General features: G+C 49.5%; 1 protein-coding gene across 6 annotated transcripts in view; it reads right to left on the bottom strand.

The window, feature by feature from the left end:
- Positions 1-10,583: 10,583 nt before the first annotated feature.
- The window catches only part of CORO2B (coronin 2B), a 129,317-nt gene continuing 124,083 nt past the window's right edge, over positions 10,584-15,817 (bottom strand). For 4 of the 6 annotated variants that reach the window (XM_027571599.1, XM_027571597.1, XM_027571601.1 and 1 more), the window contains one exon: positions 12,459-12,590. In XM_027571599.1, coding sequence (XP_027427400.1) covers positions 12,459-12,590 — 132 coding nt within the window. Of the gene's footprint in view, positions 12,591-13,511; positions 15,163-15,817 lie in introns of those variants that run through there. The other 2 variants (XM_027571596.1, XM_027571602.1) reach the window with 2 other exon arrangements.

Genomic DNA, 15,817 nt, shown 5'->3' with positions numbered 1-15,817 from the left:
GAGTTAGCACAGACCCCACAGCTAAAGGGCCCAGGCCCATAAGACTGCCCCCAGTTCCGATGCCAGTTACCAAGTCTCAGATCACCCATACTTTTGACTAGCTATAAATTGGAAGTTCCCAGGGCCTTGGGTTCAATAATTTGCTACATCAGTCCACAGAACTCAGGAAAGCACTTTACTTACATTTCATAGTTTATTATAAAGGATACAAATCAACAGCCAGATGAGGAGGTACCAAGGGAGACATCAGAAACATAGGAACTTCTGTCTAAATGAAGTTGGAGTGCACCACCCTCCCAACACCTGAGTGTGTTCACCCAATACCAAATTTCTCAGGGTCTTGTCCAAGTTTTTATAGACCTCTCCTCCAGCCTCCCCTCCCCAACTCCCAGGAAGTTGTGGGTGGGGCTGGAGGTTCTGACCCTCTAGTCACTGGGTCTTTCTGGTGACCAGCCCCATCCTGAGGCAATCTAGGGGACCCCCTTAAGTCATTTCATTAGCATAAACTCAGGTGAGACAGGAAGGGACTTATGAATAACAAAAGACACTCCTATCACCCAGGAAATCTCAAATGTTTTAGGACCTTTGTGTCAGGGAAAGAGACAAAGACCAGATTTTTTTTTTTTTTTAATTATTATACAGCAGTCTCTAAGGAGGAGAAGGTTTCAGGCAACAAATGGCAAGAGAGGAGGCCTGGGAGGTGAGAGGACCAGATCAAGACAGACTTGTAGATGAGGCTGAAGAGTTCTACTTGAGATTAGGGCAGTGGGGAGCCACTAAAGGGTCAAGGAGGGGAGGGAAGGGGTGATACTTGCATGTTATAAAGGTCATCCTGTTTGGAGAACTGATTAGAAAAACAAGCCTGGAGGGGCGTCTGGGTGGCTCAGTCGGTTAAGCATCATCCGACTTTTGATTTCGGCTCAGGTCATGATCTCAGGGTTGTGAGATCAAGCCCTGCACTGGGCTCCATGCTGAGTGTGGAGCCTGCTTAAGATTCTCTGTCTCCCTCTGCCCCTCCCTGCCACCTTGCATGCTCTCTCTCTTAAAAAAAAAAAAAAGCCTGGAGTCAGAGAGACTACTGAGAAAGCTATTATGGTAATCTTGATGGAGACAATGATGTCCTTGGGAGGTCATGAAGGTGGAAAGAAGTGGGTGGGGTCATGAGAAGGTTGAGCTGGCCCTCCTGTGATTTTGGATGCATGATGACTTCTACCATTCTTCCAGCAATAGTGTGCTTCCTTACAACTTCTTTTAGTTTTAGTTTTTTTAAGATTTTATTTTTTTAAGTAATCTCTACACTCATTTGTTGGGCTCAAACTCACAACCCTGAGATCAAGGGTCCATGCTCTACCTAGTGAACCAACCAATCACCCCTACAACATTTATTTTTATATTTATTCCTACTCCTTTTATGCTGTTTATTTGACTTTTCATGCATTTATATTTTTTCAATCTGACATTCCGTAAGATCTGGAATTATTTCTCATACCTAATTCGTTTTAGTTTTTTGATTCTTTGGGCCTCAGTGTCCTCATCGTTAACATGAAATTGATAATCCATGTCTTTCCTGCTTTCATAGGGTTATTTTGAAGACCCGGTATCCAATGAGCTAAGATGGTGAAGAATTTTAGATAGCATGCAGATGCAGCAGATTATTATCATAAAGGAATCACTTACCTGCATTGGATTAATACTGCCCAGAGCATATATTGGTCAGGATGCAGTCAGAAAAGAGGAGATAAAAGCCGCCATACTCTCTTGTATGGTTGGTTCTTAAATTATGACTGAAGTTCGATCAATACTAGCCAAATAATACTGACTTCAGCCAGAGAGAAGCCTGGAAAAATGGTTCTTGTGGTCGGAATCGGATGGTTGATGGTTTCAGCTACCTACTGTGCTCATCCTAACACCTCCACTCTCCATGTGATTGGTTGAAAGCCCACCTCATAAGGTAGGGAACACCCAGGCCTTCCCCAAGATTTGTTAATTCCTTGGATTTAGATTTCTCGGTGTCACCTCTGACTCTAAATGTTTTTCTTTGCTGAATTGTGGCCACACCTTTATCTCTATCCCAGGACTGTCCTCAGAGTTGAACACAACCCCTTCTCTTTGACACCCCGTAACTCTTCTCCCCCACGAGGTGACTTTGTGGAATGGACATTTGTTGGTGATTTGGGGAATGGATTACATTGGAGAGACGGCTGGATTACAGAATTGCAGCCAGAGATCTCTCTTTAAAAATATGTATATATATTGGGGCACCTGGGGGGCCCAGCTGGTTAAGCATCTGACTCTTGGTTTCCTGGAATTGAGCCCCGAGTCAGGCTCCACACTCAGCATAGAGTCTGCTTGAGATTCTCTCTCCCTCTCACTCTGCCCCTCCCCCTGCTTGTGCACATGCTCGTGCGCTCTCCCTTGCTTTCACAAAAATAAATACATTTTTTAAAAAAGCTTCCCCAACTTTCCTCTTTTGTCTTTGACCATTTTGCTTGGTTTTCCTTTTTTTCTCTTTGTTCTTCCTCATCCTCAAATTCTTGTTCACGGCTTAGGTGGAGTTATTTAGCTCTCTTTGTCTTTTCCCTCCCCACCCATGTCCTTAGGGCCTCACCTTCTACCCCCCCCCCCCAAGGGGCCTATCAAGGTATTTTCCTAAACAAAGACATTTCCTTCCCTAAAAGGAACTCTGGTGCCCGCTGATAAAGTAATAGCTTCTCTTATCTGCTACAACAATGACAAGTTTGCCAAATCGTGTTTACTCTTTGGGAGATCTGACCTTAGGTTGGGCCTTCTGGCCAATGGGAAAAGTAATTGGTCTGCACTGGTGGTAATTTAGGTTTGATCCCATTGTCATTTGATTTGGCGCTCGCAGGTTTGGGAGAAGGGATGGGTGGTTCTGATGAGCTCGTTTTATGATGGGCAAAAATGGAGTTTAGAAAATGGTCATTGACCAGATGAACGCATTTCTGAGCCAGAACTTGAACCCAGATCCCAGCTCATTCAATTCTCTTTCCCTTGGGAGTTTTCCTGACAATGGAAAATGTCCCTTGTTTGTTAGTCAAGTGAGCTGTTTCGAGAATGAACCTGATACTCCTGTGGAGGAGGTCAAAAGAGACGGGAATTATTTGCCAGATAGGTCTTGCGGAAGAGCTGGAGGAAAAGATGAGCTGTCAGCAGATGCCGTTCTGTGTTGAGACTGAACTGTCATCCCCCTAAGATAACCATCCTGAGGCTGTTAAAAGGGGCTAAGGCTAGGGAAGGATCCAGCAGGACTGCTCCGGACCAACCCTCTCAAGGCCTTCTCTCTACCATGGACGATGCTCCCTCCCCTCCCCCCATCCTTCCCCTATTCTCCTCGGAGGCCTAATCCCCACTCCCGAACACCCTCTGGGGAGCCATCCCTGACAGCCACACACGGATTGAATCTCTCTCTCCTGGGAATCCCACTGGCAATTACTCTCTGCTTTGCACCATTAGCATGTTCTAGATCAGTGGCTCACAAACGTGGTTGATTGCGACCCACAGAGAAAAACACGTATTTTGCTTTGCATCTCAGTACACATGCCACACCACCCTCTCCTTCTGTTTCACACACATGTACAGCGGTACACACATGTACGCTACCTGTGTACTTAACCCTTATTTTGTGTGATGCATACCAATATTTCTTTTCTATTCTACTTAATTCTATCCTATTCTACTAAAAAATGCTGGTTGCAACCCACTAAATTGACGTCATGACCCATTAAGAATAATTCCTTTATTTAATTCTCTGCAACACAGTGTGGTATTTTATTATACACTGCAGCCCACTTCCTCCTGACTGCTCCTGATTCTCAAATTCACTTCCCCTTCATATCTCACTGGGAACTCCCAGAAGCTTCTCACCAGCCTCCTTGCCTTTAGTCTTTCTCTCTCTTCCACGTTCCCCATTGCTTTTTCTTAAATGCAGATTTCATCTGACTGATTATTCTGATGCTTAAAAACCTCCTGAGGCTTTCCATTGCTTAAAAGTGCACTTCAAATAAATAGCCTGAGTATAAGGCCCTCTGCAGACTATCCATCCACCTGCCTTCTCCTTGGCTTCAGCAACTCAAGGGCCTTTGTAATTCCCCTGCCAGATGTCATCCCTTTTCCCTTCTGTGACTTTGCACATGCCATTCCCTGGCTGGAATGCCTCTTTCCCTTCTCAGGTGGAAACTGCTTTCACTTCAACACCTCAGGTTACTAGAAAGAAGGAAATCCTGCCCATTTGTGACAACATAGGTGGACCTTGAGGGCATTATGCTAGGTGAGATAAGCCAGACAGAGAAAGACAAATATTATATGGTATCACTTCTGTATGGAATCTAAAAATGCTGAACTCATAGAAATGGAGAGCAGAATGGTGGTTACTGGAAGCTGGCGGGTAGGGAGGGGGCTGTGGGGATGTTGGTCAAAGGGTACGAACTTGCAACTAGTTGATAAATAAGTTCTGGGGATCTAATGCATAGTATTATGCAGTGTAATTGTACACAATATTGCATCACAATACCTTGTAATACAATACTGTATTATGTACTTCAACACTGCTAACAGACTAGATCTTAAATGTCCTCACCACAAAAGAGAATGACAATCCTGTGACGTGATGGAGGTGTTAGCTAACACTACAGTGTGTGTACCTTAAACTCACACGATATTATATGTAAATCGTATCTCCATAAATAAAAAATCGGAACTCAGATTACCTACCATCACGAGGTCTGTCTTCTAGGTTTTGATTGCTCCTCTCTACAGCTCTGAGATCGTAGTTATTCACTGAATTATGATTACTCATGCCCACGTCTGCATCCCTCAATAAACCCAAGGCCAACGACTTACATGTATCTCAGTTTTATATCACTGGCACCTAATGGAATGTCATTGTCCAGCAGATGTTAACTGAAAATTAGCAAAAGAACACTGTTCTCCAGTTTCATGTCATTAATTAAATTTCTCCCAGTTCCATATGATCTTAATCTTTCTGGCCATTTTAATGATCCAGTGATACACGTGTGTGTTTGCACACACGTGCATGTTCTGGGTGGTGGAGAGGGTAGGTTTTGGAAATAACAGTGGTTGATGTTGTAGTCCCTGATGTGCGGGGCGCTCTGATAAGATGAAGGGGGCCACCAAATATGGGGTATCCCAATTGGATGGGGGCTGGTGGCACGGGCAGTGAAAGAATTCACCCAAGGCAGAACAAAAGAGATAGAAGTTTGTAGAACGCACTGCAAGGGAGTAATAATGGGCAGGACAGCGAAGGGGAGACTGTGATGAGGCAGTGGTGAGGGGCTATAGTTATAAGACAGAGTGAGGAAGTATGGGGATGTATGGCATTCCCCCCCCCTTTTTTTTTGTAATCTTAGAAATTGTGCCTGGTTGTAATTGGTCAGTTAGGGCCTATGGTTATTTCGAGGTGGGTCGCTTAAGGAGCCTGTTTGCATTCAGCTCAGTGGGCGCTTTGAGCCCTTTGCCTTGCTCAGGTGGCCTAAAAGTGGCCTCTACTTGATGTACCTTCCCTATGCCTGCCCCCAGCCAGAAGCATTCATTGCCGGAGGGAAGATCGGGATTCTGAGAGCCGGAATGCATAAATAAACAAGTAGTCAATACTCAGGCTTTTGGGTTTTCAAACAGATTTTCAAAAATTCATGACTGAGACAACAAATAGTCTTGAAAGCCAAGACTTCTGACTTGAAGAGAAAGGGTTCAATGCCGGGTCATAGGGTTTATGCCACAACAGGGGAATAAGTTAGGTGAAGAGCCAGTGTAGCCTGCCCTCCACAGGCAAGATTAGGGATTGGGGGCACTTGCGGTCGAGTGGGAGGTCAGTGGGTGGCACCAGACCTAGAGGGATCAAGAAAGGCCCAGTCAGCATCAAGAGGATCCAGGGAAGGCTGAGCCAGGGCCCGGGGAAAATCTGTTGCCACCCTTGCTTCTGCAGGCATCCATGTGAGCCGTACATCTCAGGGGTAGGGAGCTGGGAGCCTCCTGGATGCTCATCAAGCGTCCAACAGAAGTAACACCTGGCCAGACCTAAATATGCTCATCCCTTCCAACGACTCACAGGGACAGTCTCTTCTGGGCCACCGGGGCAGCGGTGATAGAGTAGGAAAAGCCCCAGCACCCATACCTGGTAGACTGAACATTTGAAGTCTGAGGTTTCACCCCAAGGCAGACAGTTAGTGTTGGTGGCAAATCCCAAGCTTTTACATGTTTAAAATAACTTAAAAAAAAATACTTCCTCTTTTATTAAAAAAAATTGTTTATTGTGGAAAAATGCAGATATTAAAAAAGAATCGAATTAATCTGAAGGACACTTGCTAAGCAGGGTGCGGCGGCCATGCTATCCTCTGTCCCGTCGGGTGGTGCTGGTTTAAGAGAGGTGGGGGGCGCCTGGGTGGCTCAGATGATTAAGCGTCTGCCTTCGGCTCAGGTCATGATCCCAGGGTCCTGGGATCGAGGCCCGCATCGGGCTCCCTGCTCCTTGGGAGCCTGCTTCTCCCTCTGCCTCTCTCTCTCTCTCATGAATAAATAAATAAAATTAAAAAAAAAAAAAGAGAGAGGTGGGAAGCGCTGTGCCCACCTCTGTGGAGGGCCCCGTCTGTTGGCAGAGGGCGGCTCATCTCCCAGCTCTGGTTCCATTCCTGGGGGGCTCTTCTCCCATGTCCCCATCCCTAGCCCTGATCCCCTTCCTCCTGCCCTCAGCCCCCTGACCACAGACATCCACTCTGAAGCCTGCCCTGACTGCGGCCGTGTCCCACCTTCCCCTGGATGCCCCCCTGGACCACGGGCCCGCCAGCCCCCACCAGACTCCCTGCTTCAGGGCTGCCCTCTGATTCTTTCGCCTCACAGCAGCTAGAAGAAGGTGTCCATTCCCGCTTCCATTCCTTCCGTGGCTCCCGGGTGCGGAGAGTGGAGCCCAGCGCCCAGAGCAGGGATTTAGGGCTTCCGTGGTCTGGCTGTGACCCCCTCTTCTTGTGCCCCAGGCTGCTCCCATCACTCTCATCAGTAACTTCCTGGGAACTGCCCGGGGCTGGCACTGGTGAGCCCCAGGGCTGGGTGGGCTATGACCACCAGGCAGCAGAAGTCTGGCCTGGGACCCTGCTCCTCCCACCCACCTTTTCCTCTTCCCCATGCTTCCTGTCCCCAGCTCTTCCTTCAGTCCCCTCCTCAGGCCCAAGCCTCCTGGAATTGCAGACTCTCCAGGCCCTCCCTGTCATTGTCCCTAAGGGAAGGGGGTCACGGGGAGGGGTGGGGGAGGGGGAAGCTGCTCAAGGTCACAGAGCAGGCCAGGGACAGGAATCCAGATCTAGCCTCTTTCCAGCTTCTTAGGGCAGGTGGCCTTGGAGGAAGGAGGCACGAGCGCCCTCCTTTGGCTGCTTCTTGAGGCAGCTGGGCTGGGGCAGGGAGAGGGCCTGGCTGCCCTTTTGAGCCTCCCTTCTTCTATACTAGGAGCATTTCAGATCCTGGCTCTTCCGTGTGTCTGCTTTGCCATGAAGTCCTGGGGACTACAGTTGGGTCATTAATTCTGGGGTGGCATGGGAGGTGGCAGAAGGGACCCAGCTCAGGAGAAATGGGCTTGATAGGAAGGCCATCAGCTGCCACCTGCTGGCTGGATTCAGGCTCCCAGCAAACCCTTCCTGGTCTTTGAATCTTGCCTTAATCACTGTGACCTTGAAATCCCAGATCTCCATCCAGTGTCCCCACCGCCCTCCCACTTGAGGCCCGCCCCTCTCCACTGCCCCATGTTTTCCTCACTAGGCGTGTTAACCCTACTCACGCTAGCATCCCAGCCCCAGGGACGCGTCTGTCTATGAAGAGGGCTCCGGCAAAGACAGTGCTTAACCCAAAGGGGCTATGTACTAACGGGAAGTAGCTTGCAGTGTGATAGCCAGCTGCAAGGGAGGGCCTCCGAGCCAGGAGCGTCGTAGGACTGCTCAGACCTGGCCCTGTCGAGGCTCACCTGCGCCAAGTAAGGCTGACCCATTTGTGTTTGTGACCGAATTAAAATCCCAAGGAATGACAGGCTGCAGGTTGTTTCCAAATAGAAACACAAGTGCACAGAGAACAAGGAGCTTCTGCCAACATCCCAGACAGAGCCCTCCTCCCCTCCCTGCCCCACACACCCTCCGGGGAGGAAAGGGATCTGGTAATGCTTCCTGTGGTCGAGGTAAGTGTCGGCTCCTGCTCTGGGCAGCACCTGTGAGTGCGTGTGGCCCTTCCAAACAGTAAGGCTGGGAAGCGGGGGCCTGGTGGTGGGGGTGTTTTCAGTATGAAGTCATTTCCCACAGTGAAGAAGCAGCTACATCCCACATGCTCCACTGGCAACCTAGGGTGTTTTGCTCAGCACCAGCAGAGAGTCTAAAAATGCCCCAAGCCCATCTCGGAATCTCAGGAATCTGGCTGGAAGAGAACCCAGGAGACAACAAATCCCAAAACAACCACTTACCCTACATTGAACCCAGTAGAAGGGAAAGCTCATTTTCCAGCCTCCAGGAGTTCTGTGTCCCATTGGGCCACATGATGCCCATAGATGGGCTCCTGGCAGAGCCCTTCAAGGGCAGGCCTGGTTCTTTCCCATTTCTGGATTCCCAGAGCCCAGTACTGAGTAGATCCAGCTACTTGGCATGTGTTGGACTCTGCTGAAAATTCAAGTAGGTGTCTGGGGTGCAGGACAAGGAGTTCTAGGTATGCCCAGGAGGGACCTCTCCAAAGAAGAGAAGGATCTGGAGTTTAGCCTAAGATAGCCTCACCTGGAGAAAAGAAGGGAGCAAGTATGAGCTGGGGAACATGGCTATAGAAGCTGGTTCAAAGAGCTGTAAAGGGGCTTGCTTTCCTACATGGTTACAACAATCAAAACAATGTGGTGGGCTAGGACATAACTGGCAGAGGGATCAGCATCACAGACCAGGCATGGGATATTTTCTAGCATATGACAACTAAAGGACCTAAAGACAACCAATGAGAAACTGATGGGTTATTCAACAATGCTGCTGGGAAAATGGGCTACTTGGGGGAAATCACATTCGACCCTGACCTTGGACAATTTGCCATTATTTTGGTAGTGATTAAAGAGCAGGCCAGTTGGGCTCAGAATTGGGGATTCGGTGGGACAGAGGCACACATGAGACAGGTCTCCTTGTCCATTCACCAGCGCCCCCGAACCTGGGGAGGAGGATGTCTCAGTCAAGGTAGAATGCCTCTTCCTCAGCATCCCAGCCAGGAGAAGGAGCTCCCAATAACCGGACTCTCAGTGACCTCAACATTTTTTTCAAGCCCAGGACTTTGTGTGATGATCTAGAGCAGAAACTCTAGAGGTGTCTTTGTTCGAACTCATGTTTGGCAAAAGTACTTTTCTGCACCCAAACCCCACAAGACACCGTTCTGCTGTTTCCTTTCTCCTGACATATTTCTTGTTCACACTACTTGAGCTGGACACTGGGTACTCTTGGTGATTTGTCCCATTCTCTCAACTGCTCACATAATGGAAACTGAACTGTTAGACCAGGAAGGGACCCTAAAATTGTCTTATTCCCTCATTTTATAGAAGGAGAAAGTGAGGGCCAGAGAGGAGTAGTGAACTACTCGAGGTCACACAGCCAGTCAGAGGCAGAACTGAGGTCTCCTGCGTCCTGCCCAAAGCTCCCCCGCCGCCCTTTGCCATTTCCTCTCCAGCCCTCTTCTCTGACTTTCCTTGCTTTCCTCTGGCTCTTGTGAGTTCCCTGTGGTGTCCGCCCTGCCACGCACCTGCCCACTTTGCAGCCTGACAAGTCTGCTCCATGACAACCTTGGCTTGGTGAGAGAGGGAGTGTCTCCCGGGCCCGGCAGCCCCTCCTGCCCACCATCCCTTGTCTCATGATGGGCCCCAACCCTCCTCTCAGACCAGACTCTGCCCAGCACTGAGCCTGGCCGGGGGGACTGGGAGCATGTGCCTCCTCCAGCTCTGGGCTCAGAAAATCCACATCCTTGTGTGTCTTCCCCATTACACCAGCTGAGTGACCTTGAGCACTTCATTGCTCTGGATCTGACTGCTCTTCTTGAAAATGGAAATAATATTAGAACACAGCGTCTAGAGCTGCTGTGAAGATCAAGAATCAAGTACATGGAAACTGCGAAGCGTCATTCCAGTGTAAAACACTGGTGTCCCCCAGACTCTAACCAGAGCAGATGCTTACCGAATAACTGAAGAACCGTGGTTCTCAACTGGGGGCGATTTTTCTATCCTAGGGAATATTGGGTGATCCTGGGAAACATTTTTACTTGTCACAACTGGGTAGGGGCTGCTATGGTGTTTGATTGGCAGAGGCCAGGGATATTGCTAAACATCTTACAGCCCTCACAGCAAAGACTTATCTGGCCCCAAATGTCAGTGGTGCTGGTTCAGAAGCCTTGCTGTCGATGAACAAAAGTGTAAAATGATATCTGTAGGCACAGACATGGTTTGTTGTTCCAGAAAGGCAAGAGTTGTGGCTGGGAAGTTGACCATCAAGATACCATGGTGACCAAGAGTGGCAGCAACCGGGATTAAATGAGAGGGTCATGTCCACATTTGGTAAGTTGAAAACATTTTATTTCAATTCTATCCTTGGGAGGCAGCATAAATAATCACAGAAGACCACAAAGGTCAATGGGGAAGAAAAAAAAGGTCCAGAAGTGTGAGGAGATGAGAGCAGACACTGTCTAGCTGCAGGGGGTGGAGGGCCCGGAGACCCTGCTTTAGCTGGCCGAGAGGGTGGAGGGTTCTTGGAGGAAAAGCCTGAGGGCTGGGGGGCTTTCCCTGCCCAGGGGACCTGGAGGAGCTGAGGGAGCCCCGGCCTCTGTTGAGGGATGTACTGCAGGGTGGCCACAGGAAAAGCGGGTATGGGGCATAATGCATCTAGTAGATCCTAGCTAATGAGAGAGGAGTGGACACCCATTTCTTGACCCCCGGGCCAGATCTCGCCCCTGAAATGTGACTTTTCTGACAGCAGTGTTTATAGACTCTGTGGGTAGTGGGAAATGACGGGAGAAAATAAGGAAACAAAAAAGAAAATGTGTAGAAGACCAAATGAAATATGACATCTCAAAGAGTCCTGTGACCTTGGGCCACTTCTATGTCCTCATCTGCGTAATGCTCCCCACCTCTTGGAGTGGATGTGAGGCTTGGAGAATGCTCCCCACCTCTTGGAGCGGATGTGAGGCTTAAATGAGATGCTACGGGTCAAAGAACCGTGTAAACTTTAAAGTGCTATACGGACAGGAGGGGCTGTGGTCCTTCTACGAGTGTAAGGCTGAAAGTGGCTGAGACAGAAGTGGCGAGAGACATGTGCGGAGCATCCCTCGAAGTGATCAGACCCCTGCTCTGCCTTCCCCGGGGCCGAGCTCCACCTTTCTCAGCCTTGGCTTCCAGGAGGAAGGGGCCTCATCTGAGGGAGTCCCCTGGGGAGGGAGAGCAGATGGTGGGGGCCGGGAGCGGGTAGGGGCACTGAGTGGGAGGGGCCTCAACCGGGCGGTGTGACACATTGGCACTACGGTGTTGGGCAGATGGTAGCAAGTGGCTTCCAGTTCTCATTCTCCACAGAGACTTGGGCGCTGGGGAAGCCCCCATGCGACTGGCATCTTGATGCGGTGGGAAGGGCCCTGGCCCAGAGTCTGGACATGCTGGGTCCTGGTCCTGGGTCAACTGTTGACCTTCTGGGAGACTTCGTAAGTCACTTCCCCATTGCAACCCTCAGTTCTGTCCTTCGTAAAATGGGGACACTATTCCCTACCCTGCCTACCTCACAAATTAAACGGGAAAGGGGTGTTCCAAGAGCTTTGAAGAGAATCATGGGAAGGCAAGGGGTCATTATGGCCTTGGTGAGCAATCCTCTTAATTCCCTGAAGACAAGAGAGAGGGGGCAAGAGACAGAAAGGAGCTGGGCTGCTTGCAACCCTTGTCAGGTGAGTCAGGCTTGCCAGGCTGGCCAGGGAAGGGAGGGAGGTGCGGGGGCGGGGGAGGCCGGACAGCCCGGGCCGGTAATCCAGCCCTTATTGCGCCAACGGCAGGGATGCTGTGAGCCCGGGCAGGGAGTGCCGAGATGTCCCGGCAGCCCCTTGGTGGGGGCGAAAACTTCAAGTTCTCCATCTGCTGGGGTCCTGGCTTGGCCCTCTGCTCCCTGGTCCTTTGAGGGCGCCCTGCAGGGAGTCCCTGGTCTTCGCCCCTCCCAGGCAAAGGCAGGGCAGGGGTGGGTCTCCAGCGGTGGGTCTCCAGGAGAGGCTGGGGACTTTCTCAGCAGGAGGTCGAGAGGTCAAAGGTCAGCTTCCAGTCCTGGCGGTGGCCAGGTGGGGGTTGTCAGGCTGTTCCCCAGCTCCAGTCCCCGCTCTGTCTCTGGGGGCGCCGGAGAAGGGGGAGTTAGGGGCGCGGAGACACCACGGAGAGATCGGAGGTCAGCTTAGAAGGCAGCCCCGCCGGGGAGCTAACAGTTCTTGGGGCTGTTGCGCAAGTTTTTCAGCTCCAGCTGCAGCTGCCGAATGCGGATGTCCTTCTGGGCCAGCTCCTCTTTCATCCGCCGGATCTCATCCTGCTGCCGGAAGAACATTCGGAGGAGCTGGGGTGGACGAAGAAGAGAGGGGCGGTGGTGGGGCGGGAGAGAGCAGGTGAGAAGGCGAGTTCTCGCGAGCGGGGGTCGCGCCTGCCCCGCCCCTGCCTCCCCCTCTCCCCCTGCCCCGGCTTTAGTGTCCCCGTAGGCTCTCGTCCCTGCAGCGGTGCCCTTCTCCAGACCCAGCTCACCGCTCCTACTTCCTCTCGGAGTCCAACACCGCCCCTTCCCCAAATATCTTGAGCTCACCCTTTTAGGGGTGCAGACATAGTACTCTTATTTACCATTCTGAATGGGAATCTTTCTAAAATGTTTTGTATCCTTCTTTTCTTAAGGAAGCTCAGATACAGAATGGAAGCCCGCTTTTCTGCTGCTGGGGGAGGGGGGTACTATCTCGGCCACCAAGGTCCGCACCGCGCTGGCATTCACTGGTGGGGCGGGCATGGGCAAAGCAGGGGCATCGGACAGCCCTTTACTTAGACAAGCCCCTGGATTAACCAGTCTCGCCCCTCCCACTGGAAAGCGGACTGCCAGATGCCTGCAAAACACTAAGCCCTGCAAGGCAGCGGGCCCCAGGAGGACCCCACTCTTGAACTGAATGTTCCTGACACGCACCTGTGGGTGTCCTCACATTCCCTGGTGTGAGCTGCATGTGTTTTTGTAACTGTATACTTTAGTGAGATGGGACAGACAATAATGAAATGGTTCGAAAAGGTTCCCAGGAAAACAAAGTTGAACGCGTTAGATAAAGGGGATGCTAACAGAGTTGCTTCTGAGCTGGGGGTGGGCGGTGTAAACATAAGAGATCAGAAATAGTTTATATCTTGATTGTCCCATAGTGGTGACCTGGCTGTATGTGTTGGTCAAAACTCATGGAATGGGACACTGCAAAGGATGACTTTTACCCCAGGGAAATTATACCTCAATAAATCTGTCTAAAACAAGAAAAAACGGGGGACAACTCTGAAAAAAAACTCGGGCTTTGTTTTCAAAGTCATGGTCAGTTGCTCCACCTCAAAGAAACTGAAACTGCAATTTGGAGTGAAAGGGTGATTTATTTGTGAACGACATAGCAGATTCCCAACCAGGAATCTCCTCAAAGCAGAGTCTTGGTCCTGAATCAAAGTAGGATGTACGTATGTAGGTATGTATGTATTTTAATGTGTTAGTGTGTGTGCTGCCGAAGCCAGCACTATTTACTTAATGCCTTAAATGAAAATAAATGGTTTAAAGAATGTTTTTATCATTTTTATGATTCTTTCTTTAACTGACTTCTTTTTTTTTAACCAACAAATGGGTACTGGTTACATCTCTTTGGAGGGATGATGTGCTATTTGCCCCTGCATTCAACGACTTCACGCACTCCCGTGGCTTCCAAGTTCTCAAAATTCCTTTGCATAATCTTTTAGTCAGCTTTTGTTTAAAAAACAAAACGGTTTTATTGAGGTGTAATTCACATACCCTAAATTCCACTCATTTTAAGTGTACAATTAACTGATTTGTACTAGAATTCAGAGTTGTATTCATGTCTCTTCCCCTGTATCAAGCTACCAGTTTCTCTTCGCACATAGACCAATGTGTCCACCATGTACAGTCCAATTTTCTAATTGGTTGCTCCCAGTTGGCTGCGATAGTTGAAACTGTGGATAAACCCGGAGTCAACAGGCTCTGAGTGGATTTCTTTGCAATAACAAAGGTGTACAAGATTTAGTGCAGACCGATTGTGGCATCTGTGTTGCCTGCTCAGAGATCCTTGAAAATTTCCCTCTGGGTCGTCAGTTTCCGTTCATATAAACAAGTTGAAACAAAATGTTACTTGATTTCACTCCTGCTCAACCCTGCCTCTCCTACACTGGGTACTAGGACTGAGCTCAGTCTCGTTAGGGCCCGCCTGGGCTATCCCAGCAACTCAGGTACCTTCTACCTTCTCAGGGGGCTTAATTTTTTTTTAATGAAAAATGCCAAGTAGATACAAAAGTGGAAAGATTAGCACTATGAACCTCCAAGTACTCATTAACCGGCTTTTAAGAAAGAACATGTGACCATTCTTGCTTTATCTCTATTCCTACCCACTTCACCTGCACCACCTCTATCCGGGATTATTTTGAAGCAAATCTCATTCATCACCCGATTCCATCCAATCCTAGACATCTGAACATCCCTCTAGAATGGTACTGAATATATTGTATAGCAATTATCAGTTTACCTTTCAAATTTTCCTTTAAGACTGTGAGCTCCCTGAGGTCAGGAATAGTCTTTTTATGAATAATAGTGATAATCATAAGTTGGTGTGACGAGAAACCTTTAATATAGCCCCTATGTTACCCCTCCCTTCAAGGGTGGACTGGACCTGGAAACTTGCTTCAGATGAATAGAATATGGCAGAAGTGATGGGATGTCATTTCCAAGGTTAGGCTACAAAAAGACCATGACTTCCATCTTGGACACCTTCTCTTGCTCACTTGGAGGGATGCCAGCTACCATGTTGTGAGCTGCCCTACGGAGCGGTCCATACGGTAAAGACCTGAGGGACGCCTCTGGCTGATAATCCATGAGGAACCGAGACCCTCAGTCCAGCAACCTGTGAGGAAATGAGTCCTTCCAGCAACCATGTGAGTGAATGTGGAAGCAGATCCCTCCCCAGTTGAGCCTTCGGATGTGGCTGCAGCCCAGGCACCAGTTTAACTACGAGGTCTCCTGAGAGACCTTGAACCATGGGCATCCATTCTGAGATACTATGAGATAATAAATGTTTACGGGTTTAAGTCACTAAGTTTTGGAGTGACGCCTTACACAGCAATAGATAACTAATACAGGGAGCCTCACTGAGCACTTCATATGGGCCAGGAAGAGCGCTAGACACTTAGGAAGTATCTTGTGCTATTCCTATGTGTTATTTCCCATCCCCACTTTACCAGGAGAAAGGCCAGGAAACTTGTTTGGGCACAGCCGGGAAATAGCAGAGCCCGGATTCAGATGCAGGTGGGTCCATGCAGCTATCTCTACTTCAGCTGCATCAGGCAAAGTGCCTGGCACAGGGTGGGCATCCGTGAACCCTGGCGGAGCTGAACTCAGCCCCTGGTCTTGGCACTGGGGCCTGGGCGTACAGTGGAAAGGAGAAGCCTTCGGGGGGCAGGGGGACATGGATCAGAATGAGCTGCTCCCATTCTAAAGGGTGCAAAGTACTTTCACAAACATAGCCTCTTCCCCCACAACAGGGAACTGTCAGACCCTGT

Source organism: Zalophus californianus, chromosome 6 (assembly GCF_009762305.2).
Source record: "Zalophus californianus isolate mZalCal1 chromosome 6, mZalCal1.pri.v2, whole genome shotgun sequence".
NCBI classification, from domain to species: domain Eukaryota; kingdom Metazoa; phylum Chordata; class Mammalia; order Carnivora; family Otariidae; genus Zalophus; species Zalophus californianus.
Note: the sequence above shows the minus strand (reverse complement) of the source record. Positions and strands in the feature narration are given on the sequence as shown.